Source organism: Podarcis gaigeae, assembly GCF_964106915.1.
Source record: "Podarcis gaigeae genome assembly, chromosome: 1".
Lineage (NCBI taxonomy): Eukaryota > Metazoa > Chordata > Lepidosauria > Squamata > Lacertidae > Podarcis > Podarcis gaigeae.
The window spans coordinates 39,951,786-39,968,714 of NC_139678.1; the positions used below are offsets into that span (position 1 = coordinate 39,951,786).

At 38.3% G+C, this 16,929-nt stretch overlaps 1 protein-coding gene across 18 annotated transcripts in view; it reads right to left on the minus strand.

Moving 5' to 3' along the window:
- Positions 1–16,929, minus strand: part of MEIS2 (Meis homeobox 2) — a 227,168-nt gene that overhangs the window by 171,289 nt on the left and 38,950 nt on the right. For 10 of the 18 annotated variants that reach the window (XM_083744813.1, XM_083744805.1, XM_083744802.1 and 7 more), the window contains one exon: positions 106–207. The exons of the other annotated variants lie outside the window; for them this stretch is intronic. In XM_083744813.1, coding sequence (XP_083600939.1) covers positions 106–207 — 102 coding nt within the window. The remainder of the gene's footprint in view (positions 1–105; positions 208–16,929) is intronic. 18 annotated transcript variants of the gene reach the window in all.

The following is a 16,929-nucleotide window of genomic DNA, read 5'->3' on the forward strand; positions in this document are numbered from 1 at the left end:
TAGTGCCAATAAGAAAACCTAAGTTTTCAAAAGGTGCTTACTGGAAAAACGCATATATTAAAGGAGAATACATAATAACTCTAAATTTTATACGATCTTACATACCATAAGAGCTCCAACACCTATGCACAATGGGGTGGATTAACTCTCTGGGTGCTGCAGACATATTTATACACCTCCTCCTAAAGTGTTCATTTGGCTGGCAGTCTGGAAAATGCCAGAATGTCAAGGGTTAAATTGGAACACTGAAACTTTTGCAGGTTTAACTTAAACCTTTTAACTTTAAAAAATAAATTTTATTTTTCTGATTTAGGAAATACATTGCTATCTAAAAGCTGCTGGAGCCAGTGGACAACAAGACAGCAATCACTTTTATTGAAGTTGATCTCTGTAGCTACTATTACATGGAGAATGGACGTTCATGTACAAAAACACTAATACTGGATACATCTAGCAACTACATTACATGTATTAGACCTTTAAACTTGTTACAGTCCCAGAATAATAATAATAAATATCAGTATTAGTAAATATAAATTGGAAAATTTATAATTGCTAACAAAAATCTGCAGTATTTATTATAGGAATTTATTGAAATGTTCTTTTTTATGCAAATAAGTCACAGGGCTTCAACGGAGTTCCATAAATAACCATTTTCCTGATGTGACATGCAAGAAGTTTACTCTACTTCACACTGAAGTTAATTGCTTTTTTAAGAGCTTAAGTGGGCAAGATGCTAGGTGATTTGTGATTGGATATATTGCCATGTTGGGTTTTGTTTTGGCTTTTAGTTTTACTTCCATATACATACCTGTATGCTTTTTACCACAGGACAAAAAGGAAATCTGAGGGACAGCACAGGAGAAAGGCTTAACCCACCCTTACTCCCATGCTGTGACTTCAATCTGATTCTCTCTCTCTCTCTGGTCCTTGCTTATTGCCACAGAGAGAAAAAGAGAAGCAGAGTTTATTGACATGCTTTTGCCCCACTTTGCATCAGCTATAACTCCCATCAGGCCCAGCCAACATGGCCAGTGGTGAGGGATAATGGGAGTTGGAGTCCAACATCATCAGGAAGGCATGACATCAGTTACCACTGAATTGTCAAACTTGAGTCCCCAGCTGTTGTTGGACTACAACTTCCATCATCCCTAGCTAGCAGGTGGTCAGGGATGATGGGAGTTGCAGTCCAACAACAGCTGGAGATCCAATTTTGAGAAATAATGATAGAGAACAGCACAGTCAAGATTTAATAAGGTGGAAGAAGTGTATTTTTTATTATAAAACACATCTGTGATTTATGGGCTGGAAGCCAAGAAGACTAAGGCTGCAACCTTATACATTTACCTGGGAGTAAGTCTCAATGAATTCAATGGGACTTGTGAGGAGACAAGCATAGGCTTAGTGGTAAGGTTTGTTAATTTATTGTCTGACCAAAATAATAATTGCAAAATAAATTGTCCCAAATTAAGCAACTGCACCTTCCTTCTTCTCTCCCTGATGTTTAAAATTAACGAGGCTGCCTTTTTCACCATGATACACATTTAGGTCACAATCTAGGTGTGCTAGATAAGTCAACTCAGTTGCACTCAATAGCCCTGAGTCTAAAGCATATTTGGATGTGATGCTAAACCATGGTTAAGCACCTGATGGACAAGCCACAACATGCCCCAGGCTCCTGCATTCCCCTTTCCCCTCTGCTGCCAGTCAGGAGAATAACTTCAGAAGTTTGTACTTTCAGTAGTGAGAAAACATAACTTTCAGTTTCAAGTGAACCAAGGCTAATGGTGTAACACACTAACCATGGGTTATGAAGTTGGCTTACTTGAACTAACCATGGATTATGAAGCTGATGAAGCTACACTAATCTTCATTAGTGTAAATCACAATGCACAATTCAGATTAAATGGGAAACTAAAAACAAAAGTAAAAGCTTCTGAATTCCTCCCAGGCACATGGAACCAGAGGGAAGGGACTGTGAAAGCTTGAGGCCTCTGCAGCTTATTCATATAGTTTACAGTGACTTCCCAATGTAGTGTTGGGTTGTGGTCCTAAGCAGTTGTGATTCTAAGAAGCTGAAGAGCATAAAGAGGCATTCTCAGGAGCACCCCCCCCCCCAATTCAACCGTTAAACTTGTCTTTTAAAATGTAACACAACACAAGACCAAATATCTTTGCTCTAAGATCAGATTTCAGCTCCACCAGTAAAGTAGCATTCTTAGCTAAATATGCTGATACAGCAAATTTCCAGTTCATGATCATGCAAGTCAAGGGAGTCATTTCCCTTAGTGAATACATTTTTACATTCTTGATGAGATAAAAAAAAAGAATCAGCTGACTTTGCACCATTTCATTGCTGACCCAATAGAACAGAATTGTCGTGCTCCAACACCAGTCAGAGATCACCACAAAAGTAGTCAACTTCATTTTTCAACTACAAGATTATACAGCTACTGCTTCTAACTGGGGCTAATTTTGCTACTGAAGAACCTACACCTTGCAGATGTTTCTATCTAATTTTACCACATTGACAAAATAACAGTTATTGAGTAAGCTTAATGGGGTCACAAATATATAGAACTAAGAAATGTGTGCGTCTTAAAAGAGTTCTCCCCGATTTTAGTACGCTGATATTGTAAAGGGATCTGTTCTCAATACGGTAGCTCAGAGTTTTGATGTTAGCAATGCATCTTTTACTTTGATTATTTGTATATTATCAAAGTTCATGATTAAATTGATGAGTACTATTTACAAAAAGTTAGCATAGGGAGAAAATTATTATTATTTCCCTATTTGCATTTAAAGAAACACAATAGGAAATATGGGTATTCGGTGATACCTTATTTCACTGAATTTTATTCTGCTTACTTGAAGAAGTGATGATACAGTCACTATAGTTTCAATACAAAACATTCCACGAGGTCAGTATCTGAGGTTCAGTTGTCAGGAATACTGGCCAGAGACTTCTATGTTGCTATGCCTTAGCTTTAGAACCTACTATCCCATGAGATGTCAAGTTCCAACAGGTCCTTGGCTTGTAAGAGATATGAGTTATTACCGCTGATCTAATTTTGCTCCACTGTACTGATTGTGCTCTCTCATTCTCTCTCTCTCTCTCTCTCTCTCTCTCTCTCTCTCTCTCTCTGTGTGTGTGTGTAGTTGTTTTTTAAATATCTGTTGCCTTTTTTTGTTTTTAACACTATACTGTAAGTTCCACTAAAAACTTAGAGCTAGAAAAATGGTATAAACGTATCTATACAAACAAATAAAATACCATACACACTTGCCTAAGAGTAAATCTTTGTGAATTTGATGAGTAAAACTGTACAGTAATGGGTTACACTGGCACAATCCTGGCTAACACTGGTCTTACATTATTGAGACAGGGCAAGATGAATAATAGAACAGATGTCCTGACTCTGCAGATCTTTCCCACCCAAAGATCTCATGATTTGGTGTAAGATTTATTCATGGGTCCCATTTTCCAAACACAATGTATTTCTAGGAAGTCATTCATTAGGTGAACATCTCATAGTTCCTTCCTGAAATGGCTGCAGCCAAACAACAAATGAGAGGCAAAAACTGGTCTGCCTGATCTCTGCTCTCTGATTTGTCAGATCTCTCTCCTTTCCTCCATTCCTTCCTTCCTGGTTTCTGCCCAAAATGGCTGTTGCCCACCAGCAAAACATGAACAAGTAAGGAAATGGCCAAACTCTGGCTGTTTGGATATCTGAATCTGTGGTGTGTATAGCGAGGTTTGGGTACTAATTCCTTGTGCTTGGATAACTGAATTTGTGGATAACTGAATTTGTGGATAATGAGCGTTCTGATAGAGGGACTTACATGTACTTTGTCACTTATTCCCTTCCTCCATTATATTAATAACAGACCAACCTCTCATGGCCATGTACTCTCTCCTGAGTAAAAAACAAACGCCATGCTGGCTTTGAGCTCCAGTGAGCTGCTAATTGATTATCCATACCTAATAACTACTGCAGGGACGCAGATGGCGCTGTGGGTTAAACCACAGAGCGTAGGGCTTGCCGATCAGAAGGTTGGCGGTTTGAATCCCGCGAGCTCCCATTCCTCAGTCCCTGCTCCTGCCAACCTAGCAGTTTGAAAGCACATCAAAGTGCAAGTAGATAAATAGGTACCGCTCCGGCGGGAAAAGAAACGGCATTTCCATGTGCTGCTCTGGTTCGCCAGAAGCGGCTTAGTCATGCTGCCCACATGACCCAGAAGCTGTATGCCGTCTCCCTCAGCCAAGAAAACGAGATGAGCACCGCAACCCCAGAGTCGGCCACGACTGGACCTAATGGTCTGGGGTCCCTTTACTTTACCTAATAACTACTGCAAAGTTTCAGGGGGGGAAAATGTGTCTATTGAGAGAGCCAGTGAATAATTGTTGGTAAAGAATTCAAGAACACACACACACACACACACACACACAAGCTTTTAAAATAAAAAGAAGCAATTCCCATAAGCAGGCATGATATAATTCACTGGACCCAAATTCCATTGTTCTACTTTTTTAAAAAAGCTTTTCCAATGCCAGTTAAAATACTGGTAAAAATGTATCTATACTAAGGTGCGAGACAGTAGAATCTGGCTTATTTGCTTTAATAAAAACAAATATATGATACTCCCAAATTATTTTGCAGCCTCCAAAACAAAAACTAGTTACAGTGTTCCAAATGTCCTGTTTATTGTATTGTTTTTGCAATATGTGAAACAAGCGATCATACATAATCACACATCTAAATTTAAGTGCCTTTTAAAAAGCTAAAAACAACATCTAGAAAAGGATTTATATAAATGACAAAAAACTTGAAGCCTGGATCAAGTAGCTGGGGAAAACATCTTTTTTGTTGAAGCAGTTGTTTTTACTGTATTCATAACTGCTTTTACCTTGTAAGATAAAGTTCAATAAATATCAGACATGGACCTATTTTTGAAGGTTCCCAGACTCCTAAACAGCACCTTCCCATTCATTACGGTAGAATTAGTTGGCAATGCTACTAGTTGCACCAAACACACACACACACACACACACACCACACCCTAATTGGTCCCACAGGGTAGTTAGGTGCTGTGGAAGACTTAAAAACACCATTATCTCCCCATAGTGATTTGCTAGCCTTCCTATACTCTCTGTAGCACATTGGGACTTCTAAATTACATACCATAATTGACATCAAATATCTGTCCCACCAGTGAATATCTTTATTAGCATCAAAATCACTCACAACTAGTGTTCCTCAATGTTATTAAACAGAACTTGTTCTAGGTGTTGCCTTACTAATTAGTCAGGATGAGCCCGAGGAAGAAAATCTGGGTCATGTTAAATTAATTGGAATGAGCATGAAAATTAGCTGAGCAAACTGCATCAATTTTCTATAGAGAGCCTTCCTTCATGTCGAGAATAAAAATTGATATTATGAGGCATTAACCAAACTGCCTTCTGTGACTGCCAAGAGGTGTGTTACAGTAGCCCAAAAATATCATGCTCACAGATTTTCAGAAGTTAATGAGACATTTCCAGGAATGGTAAATACATGGTGTTAAAATGGGTGTGCCTCTTATGGGAAAATGCCAAGTCATTTCATGTTTATTCAGGCATAACAAGCTCTTCAAAATGAGCATAATTTAAAAGGTGAATAGTGCAAAGAAGGCTAACATTCAACTAATTTTCCTTAAGAAAGAAAAGATTAAATTGAACAAAAAATGAATTAAGAGGTTTACAAGTCAACAAGTCAACCATCAGATTGTAGCCTCTGCTCACTATATTCTCATCATCCCCTGCCATGAAGTTTTTGAAAAAAATGTCCCGAAGGCAGGGAACAAAGCGAGCAGAACTGATTACAGCCACACTCACCGCCTTGCTGTCTAAACTCTGTTTGGCTTCCTAATGAGCTCACTAAAAACCTAATTCATCTCCCATAACCCTTCTCAGCCCTCCTTGAAATTCACCATTATGGAAATTACAGATGAAACATTTACAGGCTCTGTTCAAATTACTGCTTCTTCAACAGGCAGGTCCCTGACCCTCACAATGAGCACAATAGAGGTATGTCCGGCATGAAACCACTCAGGCCACAGGCTTTAGAATAAAGAGGCTCAGGAAGGTTAAGACTTTTTCTCATGGTGATAATGATTTCCGCATTAATGCTTTCAGTACCATGAATATGGGAATTCTGTGGGTTTGACAGTATATCAAACACAAACTATAATTCAGAAGAGGAGAAATGAGTTGTACTGATGACAAATAGCTGAAATAGGCTAATGTGAATTCCCAGCCTGTTCATGAGGAAACTCCCTCAGTTCCTCATTACATGAAGTCAAAATGATCCTCACGGCACCTAGCCTGTAACTGGAAGATTACTGAATTGATAGATCCTTAGTTTAAAATGCAGCTGTTTTATTCTGCTTTAGTAATTAATTCTTTTTCCAATACCTTATTGATTAAGCGTAGACCCTGATAAAGTTCAAACTGAGAAGAATCTCTAGTGGCTTCCTTAGTTGCTCAAGAGAGTCAATGAAAACTTCCTACAATTCCACCTGCCTCCTCAGAGTGCTGATCCAATGAACAGAACAGTTTTTTTCTCATAAATTAGTCAGGCCATGTGGAGCTGTATTAGCTGATCGCTGCTTTTGTCTCTCTACTTGCTGACTTGCTTTTCACTTTTGCTGTCCTTTGTGCTGTCGCACACAAAGTCGGAGTGCAGCTGCCATTCTGAACCCAAACCAAGGTAAAAGAACAATTCATACAAACTACATTTCCCCCCATTTCATACAGCTGCAGCTCCCTGAGCAACACAACACTCAATAAGGCCTCCTGGGACCCAACTAGCTGAGAAATCAGAACTGAAGCATGCAGACATATTTTGGGACTAAGGTTAAAAAAGAAAATGTAACCTGTTTTATTCAAGACTACTCCACCTTTCAGAATGGAATATTTGTGACTGTCTTTTCAGAAGTTATAGATTTCAATAATATCACTTGTTTAAAAAAAAAAGTGTCATGAATGCTTGCAAACAGTAATCACAACACCCATGACAATGAAAGGGCAATCAATGCACGTTGACCAACAGGCAGCCAGAGGTTGCCTTTGAATAAACATTATAACATTTTACAATAAGAGGCACTGCCAACATGCTGGCATGTTTAAAGGATCTCACAGGACCAATACTAGTAAACAGGAAGGATGATAATATTTTTCAGAGTACAGGATACGTAAGTAATTGTTATTGCTTTTCTTTTCGCAAAGATCAGTGCTACAACAGTGCTTTTAGAGCAATGGTTCACAGTCCAACACATAAAACAAAAAGAAGAGCCCTGCTCAGGCATCAGTTTGCATAAGGGTTTTTCCTGCAACAGACAGACATGGTGAGGCATTTCTGTTGCTCTTTTAAGGTGTTCAAAGAACACACATGGGATGGTGTGTGAAGCAGGTGTGAGGTCTTGCATGCCACTCCACCTCCAACATCCCTTTCTCCACTAGCTCCATTCCCAACCTTCCTGCACAGGTTTTTTTATGGCTGAATTAGATTAGAATTCTCTTTATAATGAGGAATTTTCCCAGCTTGCTATAATTCTCCTTCCCACCCTGCTGCACACACCTCACTTAGATTTTATTTAAGCTTCCATTGGTGCCAATGGTAGGTTTGTTTGTTTTTTTTAAAAAAAGGCTAATTGTGGGGGTGGGAAAGCTAGGAGTGGATGGGGCAGTAATAAAGAGGAGATAGAAAAAAAATAGGGGGAAAATGGAATGGAAAGTAGGTGTGTGAGATAGAGAGAGAATGGGGGGCTCCATGTTTGGCCTGGGCCCTATTTCTCCTTGTATGCCCCCCCCACACTAAGGGTTTTCACAGGGAATGCAGTCCTAGCTGGGGGGAAATTCCCATGCCAGATGTAAACGTTGAGGCTTGGTTCTGATCTCACAGATATTGGTTTCCTGTCAGTATCACCCTGTCTTCTTTTATTTCCTGATTTAGGGTGGTCTCAATCAGAACTTTTTTCACTTATGCCTTATGATTCTGTTTACTTCTGGCATAACAACTCTGTGCTGAAATGGAAAAGTAAATTAGGAAAGTGCCTGAGCCTCTGTGAGCTTATTCAGTACTGCCTAGAACAGGCCTGATAGCTGCATTCCCCCACCTTCAGAGCATTCTTTCTTAGGTCAAAAAGTCATCATCACAGATGTCTGCAGCAGACACTCGGTTGTCAAAAGGTTGTATCATGTGATACTTGCAGTTGCTCTTAACAATGCACTATTCTCCATTGAGGTACATAAAACTTAACATTTACAAACAATGTCCTTGTAAGGCAGGTGGAACCTAACTTGTTTTCAAAGGCATTCTGTTATCAAAACAAGGTATGAACAAGCATGGGGAAAACTTTAGTAAAACCCTTCCCAACCCAAATGTTGTTATATAATATCATATTTATTGTTTTTCTCCCCCAGTTGTCCACATTAGTGGTCTATAGGCTTCTACTCTATAGATCCCACATACTCCAGAGAATCTAACAATAAAATAGTTGGAAAACAGTCCCTTTTCTTTCTTTCTTTTTTAAAAAAGGAAAACTGAGAGGAATTAAGCTTTAAGAATTAATCACTTTTGTGCTCGCTTCGGCAGTATATACACTAAAATTGGAACGATACAGAGAAGATTAGGAAGAATTAATCACTTTCCTTCCCCAACCCCTCAAAATATGTAACAAGACATCATGTACAAAGGAGAGCATGTACAAAGTGCTGGGCCACTTGTTTTGATTCAATGTGATTGATTGGCTTGTGTTTTGTTATGTATTTTAACCTTTGTAAGCCACTGTGAAGACCTTTGGACAAAAAAAGTGGTATATAAATAAAATTTTGCTAACTTACCACAGTAACACATGATAGCTTTCTGTTGCTAAGTTATCCATTATGACGTCTGAGTTAACATAATTGAATCATAGAACTGTAGAGTTTGAAGGGACCCTGAGGGTCATCTAGCCCAAGCACCTATAAATATGACACTAGATGATACTTTATTATGTTCTTTTGATTTTATGTGAGCTTTCTGTATTGCTGAAAAGACATCTAAGAGCTACCACATACAGGGGACAATCTAGCATTGTTCTTTCCTAACACTACTTTCCTAACACTAACAGGAGTTTCCATTATTTTGCACAGCTACCATCCCTTTGCAAGGGAGTTTGCAAAGAAGTTCTTATATTAGCATTTCCCCCTAGAAGATATCCATTGAAGTTCTCTTTTAGTTAAGTGTTGTGATATAAAACAGAAACGGGCAGAATATACATGAAGAAAGATAACTGGATAAACAGTATTCTAATTGTGCACCTTAATAGAATTGGAAGGAGCCATAAGATATAATGTAAAAGGCTCACATAAATACTCTCAGAAAGGTTGCTTATGATTTCAGATATGCTATACCATTCATGTAAAATGCAGCATGCTTTCTTTTGCAAATGTTATTTTTTCTTTTCATTTTTAAAAACTACTCACCAAAGTACACTTACCAGGAAAAAGATTATCTGTGATTTTACATTTCATATTTCATACATTTTTACCTCTCTTGGATTAATATGAATGAATGAACATGCACATTCTAAAAGCCATCTGTAGTTTCATTGGTTTAATCTCTGAACTTTAAAGACCTACATTTTATGAGATTTCCTTTGGGTAGGTATGTCAGTGTTCTAAAACACAGTTATGGACTGTTAAATTAAGCACATGTTCTGCACTGGCATTTAGTTCCAGCAGGTTATTTGGTGCCAGGCTTGGCAATTTAGTATCTACAGCCCTGTAACATATGTTTATGCCTTCTTCAAACACAGGGGATGAGTTGAAAACAAGGTGCTGCATAAAAATGGCATTTATCTTCAGTTATGAAAAACCAGAGAGAGGTTATCAAAGGACAGAAATAATTTCTAGATCCAGATCTGGAGCAAAATATCTGAAAATCACACAGGTAAGAGGCTGGTGTTGTCAGGCATAGAGATGATCACATCATCACCATCACCATCACCAGCAACTAAACATGACAAAAATATTGATGAAACTCCTGCTATCTTATCCCAGGACAGGATTAGCTGTCAAGGGTGTTGGAAAAATCTGAAAATATTATTTCACTGTGTGTTCCAAGCAATTTTTCTCAAAACCACTTGCTATCTCACAGTGCAGTTAGGGGAAAGGGGCTATTCTCTGACTATGAGCACACGCATCTAGAAGACTATGGTCTTGGGCAAGGGAAGGAACTATGAAAGTAAAATCACTTGAATTCACAGTGAACGACGTCACTGTTAGTACAGATCTGCAGGAGGTGCGTCTAATACTGTTTGGTTAGACTATTTCTATTTGAAATCAATTTCAGTTTTCAGTTGTTGGACAAGACATTTGAGGATGTCTGCCCAACCACAAGTATTTTCAACCCTTTGCCATCACAGCATAAAAGCTAGCCAGTACTGGTTGTCTATATGCTACTGCGTCCATTCAAAGTGAGAATTAATAATAATAACAATAATATTTTTTTATACCTCACCCACCTGGATTGGTTTCCCCAGCCACTCTGGGCAGCTTACAGCACGCATAAAACATAGCAAAATATCAAACATTAAAAACTTCCTGATACTGCCTTCAGATATCTAAAAGTTATGTAGTTCTTTATCTCCTTGACATCTGAAGGAAGGGCATTCCACAGGGAGGGCGTCACTACTGAGAAGCCCTTCTACCTGGATCTTTAAAGCACTAAACTACTTGGAGTCTTAATATCTGAAAGGGTATCCTTCCCTATACCAGCTTTCCTATGCATTGAGGCCTGCAGAAAAGATCCTTTTATTGACCTGTCTTTGGGTGAAGTACAGTGTGTGGCAACACAGGATACAGCTTATTCAGTGCCAGCACCTCATTATGGAATGCCCTTTCCTTCGAGATACAACTGGTACCATCTCTGTTTACCTTCCAGTACCCATTAAAGACATACTTCTTTGCCCAAGTCTTTGCAGTGGGTTGATCTGATACACTGAGTTGGGTGCCCATCTATTATATTGTCAACATTATTTATTTTTACCTAGATTTTTATTTGTAATATTTGAAAGCACAGCTGTGCTTTCATAATGTTTTGTAATCCAGGTTTCTACAGTACAGTGAAAGCTATGCAGGAACAAGAAATGAAGGAGCGAGGCATGCCATTTCCAGATTAAGATTTAATTTGGAATATTAGATTTTCCAGTGACATATTTTATCATCTACACCTTTTCTGGTCTTATTTTCTCTTAACTCCCAGCCACTGAACCTGACACTGATGTATAGCTTCCTTTTTTATTGAGTCTCCCATTTCCCTAAACTTATTGTTGGGTTCCTTAGATACTGTACTTTCTTAATCATGTCCGTTGACATCCATTTTCATACCATCCTTCTAATTCGCTTCTTTAAACATAAATGAGGTGTTTCTGACTAAATGACCTCTAGTCCATGAAAGCTTATGGCACAATAAATGTGCTTTCCTTTGATACCACAAGACTCTCTTTTGCTGCAACATGGCTGCACTCTGGAAATCGCTTTATCATATCCTGGATCCTATCTTCATCTCTTAAATGTGAAGGGTGAATAAATGGTAACATTTTCAATGTGATGTAAGTGATTTGAACCCACATTTCCTGCATTCTGTGACATTTGTTTGCAGTGTAAAGAATGTGTAGTGTGTACTTCCACCACATACAATTTGAATATCTGACTATTTAAACTCAAATTTACCTTCTCTCAAGTTGCAATTCTGTCAAGTTTTTTTTTTTACCAAACGCTATTCTCTCTCATCAATTGATTCTATTTCCCATCATCCTGATAATCTTTTTTTCCATCTTTGCCTAAAACTCTCCTCTATAACAATTCCCTTTTCAGTGATGATGATCAAAAAGACTGACAAAATATGATGTGAATTCTTTCCAATCCTGTTTTCCCAACCCCAGTTTTCTACTCTTCCCTCCTTCCCATCAATTACCCTATCTTCACAACTGGCTGACCACAACTGTTGACTTTGTACTCCTTAATCTTTAACCTCTCTCTTTCCTCTAGCTCCATGCCTCTTCTATCAAGCTTGCTCAGATCTCTACAATCCATTAAAAATATCTGGATCCTCTTTCCAAGCACAGGATTACATTAGTCCACTCTGTTTCTAGTGCCCATTAGCTGGGAGACCTATGATATTCCTTCCTTTGGGCAACACTATGGATCATGCCAGAAGCCCTTACCAGTACCGAACTGACTCTATGCCAGTTACGGGCCCAGGCACAGTGGAGTCACTGCCGTTGGGACAAGGCATGTTATAGTTGCAGATAAACACAGGATAACCAATTAGAATTTCAACAGGCTACATGCAGCCTGAGTCCCCCTGGCTTTTATAGCCAGAGAGCAGACCAGAGGGAAGAAGTTCTGCCTCCACTCCGCTCCTGAAACCGCACCTGCTAGCTCACCAGCAATTAGCTAGCCATAATGGTTGTGGTTGGAGGCAGTAATGTTTCTGAATACCAGTTGCTGGATACCACAGGAGGAGAGAGTGCTATTGTGCTCTATGTGAGGTTTCCCACAGCCAGCTGGGTGGCCACTATGAGAATAGGGTGCCAGACTAAATCCAGCAGGCTTTTCTTAAGTTCTTATGGACTTGAACACAATAACACCCTCCATTTCTGCAGTTTCCAGAAATGGGAATTCAAAGCATACTGCCTCTGACCATGGACGCTGAGCATTGATCGTGCAAAGGTTATCAATAAGTAATTTCAAATATTCTGCACAAAAATATTGACTTTCATTTGAAAATCCATGTTCAATCCTCCATGCTGAATATTTTTAATTCCCACTGATTTTAGTGGTAGAATTAATTAAGTACAGTGGTACCTTGGGTTAAGAATTTAATTCGTTCTGGAGGTCCGTTCTTAACCTGAAACTGTTCTTAACCTGAGGTACCACTTTAGTTAATGGGGCCTCCCACTGCCGCTGCGGTGCTGCGACATGATTTCTGTTCTCATCCTGAAGCAAAGTTCTTAACCCAAGGTACTATTTCTGGGTTAGCGGAATCTGTAACCCGAGGCACCACTGTATGTGCTCAACTATATCCTACTGAAATAAATGAGATTTAAATGTGACTAACTTTGGTATGACTGTTCTCTGATTTCAGCAACATTAAAAATGCTCATGCCGATTTTGATTCATACCTAAAGATATAAAAATGTATAGGATGAAATCTAGTGAGAACACTTGGCTCATGGAACACACCCATCAGGAGGCCATTTTTTTTGCAGTTCCTTTTTCTCCATACCCTACCCCAAATGTGCTCTGAAATAGATTAGTAGGGATAGAGGGAAGAGGAGGAATCTCTGAAAATTGTTTTCATCCCCATTCTACTGATGACGATCTTCTCAGTGGAGCAACATCCATTAGATTCAACCCATAATTTTTAAATGTTGGTATTTGACACAATCTACCAAATACTGCTCATTGATTACCACTGAACTTGTACATGGGGAATATTAGGCGTACTGAACCCACCATGCATAAAATAGTTTCCCTTCTGGAGTTAATAGTATAATTAGTATAGTATAATTAGCATTATATACTGTAATTTACTTAAACAGAATCAGGAGGTTCTCTTAAAACTGTACATACTTTATGGCTAAATCCTATGTGATGCTGTGCAAATACAGCAGTTTAATGAGATCAGACAGTGCCACAATACCAGAGTAGGACCACAAAACATGGCTTTGCATCAATGCTGGAACAAAATCAGAAGCCAAATCTTGTCTTCTGCCCACTTTTGGCTCTACTTCAGTTAAAGTGGACCCTTCAGATAATGCCAGTCTTTAGCTCCCATAAGTAATCTATAACAAATGTAGTTTTCAAAGAGCATGCTAGTTAAAGGCCTAATTAATTAAAAAGTGTTTCAAACTCCAAATCTTCAATCTACTTTCCATTTATTGAAAACAATATTTGTTCTCTAGAAAACGCAAATTATTACATTAAAACATTTTTAATGAGTGCCAAACCATAGTTCAGATCCCAGTTTAATGCCAAGAAATAAAAATAAAAGTGGCAATAAAGAAATAGTAAAAGGTGGTACCTTTACCTTTAGATTGTAAAGAAGTCATGGGGCATTAATGATTTTCTCAAGGCAATGAACTGACACAATAAAAGCCACATTTATTAAATTTTACATGATTTTTGAACAAAGTACTTTTTATGCAAAATAGACTTTAGCCTTTGATATAGAAACATGAAATGAAAAAGTAAGTGAGAAAAGGTCAACATATCGTATAAACCAAAGCCCACTAAATTTTTGCACTTGTTCTATTGAAGTGGCTAACCTTTAGCCTGCTAAGTACAAATACCCTTATTTAAGAAGCTTGTGGTTCACCCAACTATAGCACAATACCACTGAAAAGTGTGTGTAATTTTGGGATATTTGCTCCAGAAAGAAAGAACCAGAACAAGTAATTACAGAGTAAAATAAACCTAAACTCTGCTCTTACACCAATTCAAGAAACTGGTGCAAAATTCATTCAGTTCAGAAAGCTATGGATTTCAGAAAGTTTCCGATAGCTTCCATAAAGGAGACCATAAAATGGTATATTGGGCAAAGAGAAATAAATTGGACTTATAAACTGAATGTACCTTGTTTATAATATTTATGGGAAATTTTAGGCTCTGACTTAATGCTATGGAGCTGTGGATTGAATGTTTGTGCAAGTTTCTAAACCATACACACAAATAATTTAAAGGGCTTCATTCCACAATAAAAATCCAAGTATGATTCTGCTCAGCTAATTTCCAGTGAATTTTTATGTAAGAGAGGTATGTTTAATATGATCTAATATTAGAAGTCTTCCAATTTAAGAAGTCTTCCATTAAGCAACTGAAGCCCTGGAGAAGCTTAGAGAACAAGTCCATGACTTTGAGTTACTTTGAGGTAGACAGGGAGTAGGATTGCAGGTCCTAGATCAGATGGCTTCTCTAACATTAAGAGTTGAACAGAGGTCTACATTTATAAATTTGGGTCAGATAATAAATAATAATAATAATAATAATAATATAATTTATAATTTCTACCCCGCCCATCTGGCTGGGTTTCCCCAGCCACTCTGGGCGGCTTCCAACAGAAGGTTAAAAATACATTAAAACATCAGTCATTAAAAATTTCCCTAAACAGATTACGTGATTTAAAGCCAGTACACAATGATAAATACACGCCGGGCAAGTAATAAACTGAAAAAGCTCCACTTTTGTTTTTTTTCCTGCAGGTGAAAAGAGAAGATGCAAAAGATCCCCTACGTTAGCCACCCCAAGCCTGCTGCCCTTCAGATGTTTTGGGTTACAGTTCCTGTGTTTGCTGCAGCTCAGTCGAGTTGTAGTTTGAAGCACCTAGAGGGCACCAGTTTGGGGAAGACTTCTATAGGCAAACAGCCTTAAGCTTTCTACCTCAGCCACCGCTGTCCATGTGCTCATTGCAGACTCTTAAACAACAGAGAAAGAGGCATACAAGATCTGCACATGCCAAGCTGAGAAAAATCAATGTCAGAGTCTAAAAGACAGAACTACTCAAGTGCAAGGTCACTAAACCCTATAGCCCTGAGTCCAAAGAAATCCTACAGGAAAAGGAGAGAAAGAGGTTTCTAACAACATCCAGCAAAGTACAACTGCCCTTGGATGCTTTGATACACAAAAGGGAATTCAAACATCAATGCAGGATGGGATTTCCCTTGAATTGCATATATCAAACATGTTTGTTCAGGAGAAAATATTTGTTATACAAAAGCATGCATGCATAACGACAAATGAAATACTGTTGTGCATAATACACTAAAAACAGTATTCAACAGTGTTTTATTCTTGTGCAAAGTTTGCTCTTGTACTGGTGCCAAGATGTATGTCATCTTTCAGTACTGACTTCATAAATGCTGATTGAAAAGTCAAAATGATGGCCTTATTACTAAGGCTGCAAGGTTTAATAGATTTTAATCAATAGTATTAATTAACTACAGCTTCCAACAGTGAGGCCATATATTAATCGTTTGGGAAGAGATTAGAAAGCACATTTGTTTATATTTTGAAACCATTTTGAGTATGGTGTGTTACTGCAACAGCAAATTTAAAAGAAAATGTTACAAAATTAGTGCTAGCTTCAAAAAGAAAAAGAATTATATCTCCCTCAATATCCTCAACAATTCTTTACAATCTATAGTAAAGTTTTAGCAACATGTAAATTTATCTGAAATCAACCAATCAATTAAAGCCATATATTTAGCTTTTTGAAAATGTTCTAACAGCTACAGTGCACTATTTTATGGCAATTTGCACTAGCCACACTTTTTTCCTGGGAAAGGACCATTTTGAACAAACAATGCAAATAATGTAATTATGATAGCCCGTGCTATTTTTCTGGGAAAAGAGGTGCCAGAACTCACCATGAACACCTCCCTTGTTCTTTTATAATGGCAATGGCATCCACCTGAATGGTGCCGGAACTGAGTTCTGGCGAGTTCCGGCTGCAAAATAGGCCCTGATGATAACCATTGTGTGTTGTACTTTAGTTCCACTGACATCAACAGGTTTCAAATGTTTTTATTTATTTAATTATAAAAAAAATACTTATATATTAGATTAAAACAATGTTTTAAAATCATGTTTTAGCATGTATATAGCTGAATTCTGCAGAATGAAAACAGTGGTACCTCTGGATGCGAACAGGATCCGTTCCGGAGCCCCGTTCACATCCAGAAGCAAACACAACCCGCGTCCGCGCATATGTATGTGTGCAGGTCGTGATTCGCCATTTCCACGCATACACATGACGTCATTTTGACCATCTGCGCATGCCGAGCAACGAAACCCGGAAGTAACACACTCCGTTACTTCTGTTGGGATATGAGTACAACGCA